Source organism: Astatotilapia calliptera, chromosome 5, assembly GCF_964374335.1.
Source record: "Astatotilapia calliptera chromosome 5, fAstCal68.1, whole genome shotgun sequence".
Classification (NCBI taxonomy): domain Eukaryota; kingdom Metazoa; phylum Chordata; class Actinopteri; order Cichliformes; family Cichlidae; genus Astatotilapia; species Astatotilapia calliptera.
The window spans coordinates 18041727-18051008 of record NC_137426.1 but is presented as its reverse complement, the minus strand read 5'-3'; the positions used below and the strand labels follow the sequence as shown (position 1 = coordinate 18051008).

The 9282-nt window shown below is 38.4% G+C and overlaps 1 protein-coding gene across 2 annotated transcripts; it reads right to left on the bottom strand.

Moving 5' to 3' along the window:
* Window positions 1-2166: 2166 nt before the first annotated feature.
* On the bottom strand, window positions 2167-7748 carry tamm41 (TAM41 mitochondrial translocator assembly and maintenance homolog). 2 transcript variants are annotated; one of them, XM_026167709.2, is made up of 8 exons: window positions 7353-7748; window positions 6617-6799; window positions 6205-6297; window positions 5869-6019; window positions 5242-5387; window positions 3711-3876; window positions 3495-3557; window positions 2167-3221 (listed from the first exon to the last, which is right to left on the bottom strand). In XM_026167709.2, exons 1-8 carry the CDS (start codon window positions 7488-7490, stop codon window positions 3130-3132), a joined length of 1032 nt encoding a protein of 343 aa, XP_026023494.1. In that variant the 5' UTR covers window positions 7491-7748; the 3' UTR covers window positions 2167-3129. The 2 variants fall into 2 exon arrangements, with proteins under 2 accessions (XP_026023494.1, XP_026023495.1); XM_026167710.2 differs by lacking the exons at window positions 2167-3221; window positions 3495-3557 and adding an exon at window positions 3303-3442 and having other exon boundaries at window positions 7353-7747.
* Between the last annotated feature and the right edge of the window lie 1534 nt (window positions 7749-9282).

Genomic DNA, 9282 nt, shown 5'->3' with positions numbered 1-9282 from the left:
TGCTTGTACGTCACATTCACAAAGGTAGGACGGTTTGGCACTTAATCGTACCCATCAGAGTATGTTAGTAGCTTATATTCACATAGGTAGGATGGTTCGCCACTGAATGTCGTGTTGTGCGCATGCGTAGAAACAACGGGTAGGATGGTTTGTCAGGTAGGATGGATTCCCAGAACACCTGGTCGAGAGGGAACAAATTCTATGTACTGTTCAATTAATTCATAGAGCACATTATAAAAAATACCAAAGAGTACATGAGTACACTGGATGGCTTTGGAAAATATGAAGGAAGGGAAGTATTTTTTAAATGTTCCATGTACTTTAGTAGCTTTTTTCTGCTGATAAAGACCCTCTCCATGGTCATACTACACCAAAGTATATAAGTAATAGATAAACAATGAATTGATGAAAAGGTTCCTGTTTTTTCACTGTGCACTTTAGAAATTTCAGGGGTTCTTTGTTGGGTTTTTTTTTTTTTTTTTTTTTTTTTTTTTTTTACAATGGGTGCACATAAAAGGGGCATATTCTATGAAATAACACAGCGCTTTGTTCTATAATTACAGGGCAATCTGGGCAGTAAGCTACAGCAACCCTTCCTGTTTTTTTCTTTGTCTTATAGTACGATATCACAGGGATAAAATGTGTAGTTAACCTTCATTACCCTGTCAGAAAGGGGAATTTCACTGGTTTGACCTACTTAAGCTCAAAGTTGGTTTGTGTTTGACATCTCTGCTTTATTAAGAAGTTTACAAGTTGGCTTTCGGACGTGCTATGATGTACGCTTTGGAGACGGTGGCATTAACAAATGACAGGAGGCAGTGTTGGAAATGTTAGGGTTTACACTGGGAGTGACCAGGAGGAGCACGATTAGATCTAAAAGGGCCGTTTGAGTACAGAACTCATTGTTATGTTCCTGAAACCAGTTTGAGATGATTTGGTCTTGGCGAGCTTGGGTGGTTGGTAATAAGAGGCCTAAAGCGTGTCTAAAAAATATCCTCAGCACCATGACACAACCACCACTGGCCTGAACCCTTGATATAGGGCAGGATGGATCCATGCTTTCATGCTGTTTACACCAAAACTTTGCCCCTACAATCTGAGTTAATGAAATGAACAAAACTATGGAATATCTCCATAAAACCCTGCACTCAATGCAAAAAGAAAAGAAACAAAACAAACAAAAGAGGAAGTATGGTTAGTTTTGTTTTTTTAGACACCATTTTTGTAAGAATCTTCAAGCCAAAAATATTTACTCTCATAGGGTTCTGAAAATGTAGCAATATAACACTGCACAGGAAAATTGTGTTTAACTGCAGTACTTGTATAAATCTAGAAACTTACTTTCCTACACTAACAGCAGTGTTGGTCGATTTGTGGAACTGCAAAAACAAACAAATGTGTTTAAGCGCAGGTCATTAATAATGCAGTAAAAGTTCAAATAGTGTCTCGATGATTCATATGTAGCGATTACTGAAGTATGAGTCATGATAAGTGCAACTAAAACACAACAGTATGACTAACTGATGTTGCTCTTTTATGATTGTACTATACTGTGATGGAACAAAGGACCTTTATGCTTTTTAGTTTAAAGAAGTTCCCTTTGTAATTTGGATTTTAAGAAGAATTAAAGCAAATATGTTAGGAAAAGCTTTTGTGATTAATTTTATATCCATGATTATGACTGAAGCTCAAAGATATTGTATTTAAACATAAACTATATGGACAGTTATTTTGGGGAAATACCTATATCCTGGAATATGTACTCATTTTGAGCTAGTTCGGTGTCTGTCTTGCTTATCTATCATACAAAAATGCAAATTCAATTGAAACAAAGAATAACATTTTTCTTAATCCTTAAATCATCCTAGGGGAAGAGGTAGGGTATACCCTGGACTAGTCCATCGTGGGGCTAACACAAACAGATAGGGACTCACTCTCTCACATATCGACACAAACCGAGAATTTAGAATCACCATTAACTGAAAAATCTTGTCTGGACTGTGGTCGCAACAGGAGGTACACTCAGCCAGTTAATCCAATTTAAAAGACCAGCAATTTTTTAAAAAGGAGTGTTTAAATAAAACGAGGTCATAGGATGCAAGAAGCCAGAAATAACATTCCTAAACATGGCTAAATAAAATCATGCCACAGGAGAAAAAGTCTCAATTGATGTTATATTAGAAATTTTATTAAAACAATTTCTTGCAGCTGAATTACACTACAGGCCTGTTTGTAAGGAACCAATCAGTGCATCTTCCCATTAAAAGGTTCAGGTTTCCAATACAAGCTAAACCAAATAATAAAGTCAGTGAATAAAGACACACAGACTAAAGAGTTGAACATTAGAGATCTTTGGTGAAATGTGTAGGGAAATAAGTGTGCCATCCTCGTGAGGACTAGCTTGTGTTTTAGACTAGTGGAGTGAGGACGTTTTGGCCGATACTCACTTCTTATCCATTCAAAGGCCTGGTTGAGGTTCAAGACTTAGTTTTACAGTTGAAGTGTTAGGCACTCAGATGGGATGGTTATGGACACGGTAGAGGGCTCAGGAAAGCATTATGTCACAAATATCCACACAAATATGGGTGTTTGACACACAGATCCATCCACCTGACCTGTTGATAGCACCGTTCACAAAGAAAACTCAACACAACACTGACATTGATTCAGAAGACACACATGCAACCAAACTTATTCCTTCACAAAACTTGAGGTACAGGTTTCAAGTTCTTAACACTGATTTTGGGCCAATTTTACTGCATGGCCTTTAAAAGTAGTCCATTCAGTCCATTCAGACCTTTCAGTATGTCATCAGTCACTGTAGTCCATCATCCAGAAAGGCTAATCTGTACTACCAGCAAATGTCAACCATTACTCAGTCCAACTTAGAAAATGCCACCCTTTATTCATGAATTATATAAATTTAATGAGGGCTCAAGCACAGATGGTTCTTAATTTTTACACACGGCCTTACACCTGGTCATAGGTCGCATACGTAGACACTACAAAGTGATACAACCATAGGTTAGGGTGTGATTGTTCTAGATGGGGTTTAAAAAAGGACGGGCAGCATTAGATTGTCAGACTGACAGTAACAAAGACGAACAAGTTCCTGGTAAACCGACAAGGTCAAGACATCTGAGAGACCGACGGCTTCCTCCTCCCACCCTTCCACATCTTCATCAGTTTTTTGGAGCTGTAGGATACAGTTTTCCACAATCCTGGAGGAGGGAAAGGATCACACGGACCACCCATTAACATGCATAACATAGTTCTCTTATATCACCCCAATAATTTTTTTTATAATCTAGATTGTGTGTAGAATAATCAAACAATATATGATGGATACTGAGCTTTGGAGGTCTTGTTAGGCAGGTTGTCTTTAGAATGCACCAGTTTGACCAGTTCCCCCTCTCTATCTTCAGGTAAACCATTCATCTAGCTGTGGCGTACACACAGACACAATACACAGTACATAATATAAGATTTCTTACCAGCTGTAACAATGCCTTTGATACTCTGTGTTATACTGGAGGATTTCACAATGGATGAGATACCTGGGAAGCAATAAAAACAAGCTCAAACATGTAATTAAAACACACTTAATATCTGTTTCCATGACCCATTTCTTCCTCCCTCACTGCCTCTGCTTATGCCAACGTTCCTCTAAAGAGAACCGATCCCATTTCTTCGTCATCTTTCTTCTCTACCTTGTTGCACAACTGTTCCACAGTCAGGATCCTGAGCCACCTGGAGCAGGATCTCTTCCACATCCCGGTTCTTCCCTGGAGGATCAACCAGCTTTGTGATCCTTTGTTGAAGAGTCCGAGGTAACGCCATCAGCTGAGTAAATTGGCCTTCTGGGCTTTTGTCAACCTTCAGGAAAACATACAAAAATAAATGAACAGAGATACATATAGTTGGCCAATGATCATTAAACTGACTTCACGGCCCACTGCTTGTTAGTGGTGCTAGTTTCAGTCTTTATGGAAAATATATCGTTTATAAAGATGTGAAAACCTGACTGAAGAAGTCACCTGGGTGAAACAAAATGTTTCTCCCACTGAGCAGTCCAGATGAACACAATCAGCTTTCAGTGATAGCTGGCAGAATAGCTCTACAGGTGCTTTACATTGTAACTATTAGGAATGAAAGTGCATTTTTACTTTTTTGTCATCTTTTAAAGTATGCTTCTGTAGAAGTTTATTCAGAAATCAGAGTCATTGGGGATCTCTGCAGAACTGTAAATCAGGTAAATTTTTTAAAAGTTAAAAAGAAAAAAACAAACAAACAGCCAATGCATCTCTGATCTGCCGTTATCAGACATAACCTAAGAGGCATTTTGTGTTCACAAAATTGGTCCTATTGCTCCAGACTATTTATTTACAGCTGCGAAGCTCAACATGACATATATAGGTCAATATAATTCACTAACCTCAACTATTTTAATACAAAATATGGCTTTTAAAAAGTATTAAGCTTTGATGAATAGGTAATGGTTTTAGGATCTGATCTGCACATCAACACGTGCACACGTAGGCAGCTGCTAATGCTAATGGTTGCATAATATTACTGTAACTTCACTGAAAACGTGCCAACAAAAGCAGCAAAGGTGGCACCTCGCATGTTGCTATGTGTCATGCTTTTTTTTTGTTTTGTTTATAAGTGGGCTCGTGTTTACATTGCAAAAATCCCCATCTTGTAACAGATGACTGCAAAAGATATCACACATACAAAGACATACACATTTCTTGCCTCTTCTTCTCGTAATCGCTCAGAGTCATTTCTCAGGTATTCAGTGTTTCGTTGGAAAAACAGGGAGTGGTTGCAGCATTTAAAAAGTACACAGATTTGACTGCAAAGAAATTTGCCATTTATTGAGTAGACACACAGTTACCACACTATACCATTAATTACTGTAGACTTTTAGTGTGAAAATCTATTTGTGCATTTCACAAAACAGGCACGACAGCTGGATAATTTCACTGTTTATAAAAGGTCCAAAGGCACTTTAAAGAATTTATCCATCTTGTTATATTTCTGGAAATATATCGGTAGCTGTTGTTTCATGGTATTACATTTCAACGCTTAATAAGGATAATTTCTGAGGTACAGCACTTCAGTTTATTCAGCTGACACTCTGTAAAAGTACCCAATGTCCAAACTGAGCTGCGTTGCTCAAATATCAGAGATGCTGAAAGAAAGTGTGTATTCTTCTGGTGCCTGTTTACAGTATCATACCTCAAGTTTTCCTTGGTGAGGTTTGTAGACCACTTGAGGGCAATCTCTTAAGATGTTGCTATACAAAATCCTGAAGTGTTGAATGTTGTCTTTGACGATATTGGCCACCTTGGACTTATCCTCTCCAATCACCATCCTAAAATCCCCTTCAGAGGAGCAAACAAAAAAAATAAAAAAAATAACACTTCAGTTTGCCTAAGTCAGGAGCACACTCATAATCATCTCCCATAACAACCTGTAGTGTTACACAGCACTGTCATTGTACGCACACTCTTTGCTTTAAGACACTGAAAGCCTCATGATGAGGATAACATGTGTTGAATTCAAGCCATTTCATTGCATATTATCAGGAAAATTAAAAAGTTTAATTAAAATGACGTTGAATAATTCTGAAGTCTTCTGAACAAGCAGTATGTTTTTCTAAACTACAAAAGCTGGAGCACTACACCTTGGATATTAATCCCTGTGTTGACTCTGAATAACACAAGTAAGCAGTAAATGTGTGCACATGGGAGAAAAAGATCAGAAAGAGACATGGTCTTATTCTGATCTAAATCTGCAACTTGAAAGTAACTATGAAAGTATGCAATCTTCTTAAGCTCTCTGCGGTTTTATAAATCTGCTTACCAGCATAAGAAAGACCAGCTATCTGCAGGAAAAGGTCTTCCTCAGTGAAGCTCTCTGGGAGCATCAGGAAGGAAGCAGTCACAGCGCTCTTCAGGTTGGCGACCAGGGCAGCGCGGAGCTTTCGGCTCTCACTCTGGACCAGCAGTCTCACCTAAACACAAGTGCAGACCAATGCACTACGTTATCAGAAGAACTAAACGTGAATGCAACAAAAACATTGTTCTAAACCCTTGCATCCCATTTCAGATTACACATTACAATAATTATTCTAATAAATGTAAAATAATCAGCATAGTTTGTCTGAGGGTTCAATAACAGTCCAATCTGGATACCAACCGGTTTGTGCAGGCGCCCAGCTACATACATGGTCTTCCAGTGTATCAGGTCGTCAATCAGAGAGTCTGTACTTATTACCCCATATTTTATTATCTGAGAACAGGGGAGGAAATATGCAGTTAATAAATTAAACCCACAAAAACCTCTTAAAGTAAATGTACATCTGAACATGCTTGCATCACCATGAACAAATGAATGATTTTTGATTCAGACATGCATTTTGTATAGAGGTGATCCTATAAACTAACCTACAAAGCAACACAAAACACCATCACTCCTGTGACAAATTCACAGGTTATGTGAGGAGTTTTGTGTCTGTAGTTAGAGCAGGGCACATTGATGGTGCACACATAGAGAAAACTAGAAAAAGACCTACAGATGTGTTTAGGTTTATGAGAATGTAGTCATTTACCCTTCCATCCACAGGCACCAGCGTGTTGTAGTACACCGAAGCTCCGTGATCATTTTGTATGGAGCTGATCACCGTGGGACCCAGCAGCTTGAGGATGGAGTAGTGTTTGCGATTCTGCAGCAGATTCATGGTGTGCCACGTCACCGGGTCGTCCACCGCAAACACAAAGTCCAGCATGTTTTTCTGCGTGTATCAGAGGACAACAGAGGATCGAAGGCATTTCACTACATCACAACTTCAAACTGTTAAGGAACAACTTCATAGGTATCGCAGTGTATTGTGTGATTTCGTGGTAACATATACATATTGTAAATGCATGTCAGAAATATAAGAACAATCCATAGTTACACGTGTGCAAAAAGTTGTGATGTAATACACAATATGGTGTTTACATCACTGAAAACAATTTGATTCCTTCATTTTTTTTTAAAGACTGTATGATGGTTTGAAGTATTGCAGTCTAATGCCTCAGGAATTATCTGTGTTTACATAATGATAGGACTGTTATGTACAAACAGCCTCATTCATGGACAAATATTGAGTCCATGTCCCAACATACACATTTTCAATGATGTGTGTAATATTATAGGCAATACAGCAGGGTAGATGGCTCCCTGCCACAAATACAATGTTGTACAGTTAACTTGCGGATTAAAAATGTGTAAAATATTTTGTATACAATACTTACAGTGCAGATTTAACGCCACGAGTACTCAGAAACAGCTATGTGTCTTACCTCCATTTGACCTTGGCTGGTCCCATGCTGTTTAAAAACGCCCGATCCGTAGGCAAACGCTAAGCTGATGTCCTGAGGAAACTGTGACAGTATCCGTCTGTAAAGCACGCTGGTGTTGTGCAGAGCTGGAAGAGTCATTTTGAACTAGCAGAGACACCTGTCCTGCAATAACACGAGCTGGTTAACGGCGGGAAAACCTATTAAATAAGTCGTAAAATACAAACTCGACTCCGTGAAGTATGAGAGACATTTCAGACGGAAGGCCTCAGTGGCACTAAGCACGATCACGGCCAGTGGACAGGATTAAAATGACCCAATTTATCGTTAAACGTCCATGGTGTCAGTTTAGCTCAGCTGTGCACTTCATAGTCGACGAAAATATGCGTCACAGACGCCGCTCCGCACCGGGGGCTGACGGGAGATGTGGTTGGTAATGGGAGGTAAGCAACGGGAGCCGTTAAATTCCCTTTAATCACCCTTAATACACGTGCGTTGTATTTTTTACAGAAATACTTGTATATTTCAACGTATTACTACAGTTTACTACTTGGAAAACAATTTGAAGACGTTTGAACCGCTTTATATTTAGCCAGTAGATGGCAGTTTTACATTAGGTTTAGCAGGAGGGAATGAGGTCATGCTAATTTCCTATGTGGAGTCGCTTTAAAAAAAACTGAACCAGGGCGAGTTTTTATACGTAGTTTCTTTTTCAAAAGTTATAACTGAAGTTTTAGAATGAATTTGGCTCAGTATGTTACTTCTCTAAAATAATTAAAAGATTGTTTAGGAGTAGTTCTTTTGTTGTTTCTGTTATGAATAACTGAATCATGGACATGGCTAGAACTGGTGCACAAATGTCTATGGATACATATCACATAAGTTAACATGAGTTAAAAAAATATGTCTTCCTTAAACTTACAGAGTTAGAATAATATCTGTGTATGATTCTCAATTAAACTTCCTTCGCTTTCTTAGTAAGAACGCATTTGTAGTCCAAAACTTTACCCAGTTAATATAAGATAACTGTGCCAAACTCTTTTGTAGTGGTAGGAATGTCATTTATTATCATCATCATTATCATATTATTATTATTATTATTGATAGAATTACAGTCTGCCAAAAAGTGATTACCGATGTTTCTGTGTGTTTTTATGTCTAATATCGTTGCTTACATTAGTAAATACACTGTATTAAGATAACATCACAGGTAGCAGACATCAATTCATATTGAAAGTGATGATGTTGATCTTTTATACTACCTTTATACTGTCTAGGAGTTAGAAAATCAGCCTTTTGGCTTGTGAAGTTTTTTAGTTGCCTAAATCCACAAACAGCAGAGCCTCAACGAACAAGTTATTTTGTGCCTTATTTCTAAGTAATTCTTTTCCTCATACTGCACCGTTACACAAAATCCTAGGCGGAGGCTATGCAAATACTGATGTAAACGGCAGAACCTATGCAAAGCAGTATGCAACCAAATCAAACATGTTTGTGCCCAGTTCTTCCAAAAAAGCAGGATAAGCAGGGATTGTAGCACCAATGAGCATTTTTCATTGTTTTTAAACACTCGCTTTCACTTCAGCTAGCTCTTGTACATTAGTTTTTCTCTTCTTTATGGCTAGCAAGGACCAACAACCATGGTGTAAACCAAAGTGCCTTAAGTCTGCATTCTATCGTAAGGCCAGCAGATGGCGCTAACTGTGGTTGCAAAAAGCCCCTCTGTAGAAATCAATTGGAAAAAAGCTCTGTCTCCACCTCTGCAAAAATCTTCCTGCTGAGTTCATGGGCTCAGACACTCACTTTGGGGTCATATTGAACTAAAAAAACAAGTTTATTTTGTAATCAGTGGTCATATGTTTTAAATTGGGAGGATGATCTGTGGTATGAAACCACATGCTCATGAGCACAGGTCAGACCCATTTTCCTCATT

What these genes read in the sequence shown, in the direction of transcription:
- tamm41 (XM_026167709.2), bottom strand. Translation starts at nt 7,490, where the DNA reads ATGACTCTTCCAGCTCTGCACAACACCAGCGTGCTTTACAGACGGATA. An exon ending in TGGAACAGTTGTGCAACAAG is followed by an intron (nt 3,558 to 3,710) that starts GTAGAGAAGAAA and finishes ATTGCTTCCCAG; the next exon opens with GTATCTCATCCATTGTGAAA. An exon ending in CAAAGGCATTGTTACAGCTG is followed by an intron (nt 3,222 to 3,494) that starts GTAAGAAATCTT and finishes TCCCTCCTCCAG; the next exon opens with GATTGTGGAAAACTGTATCC.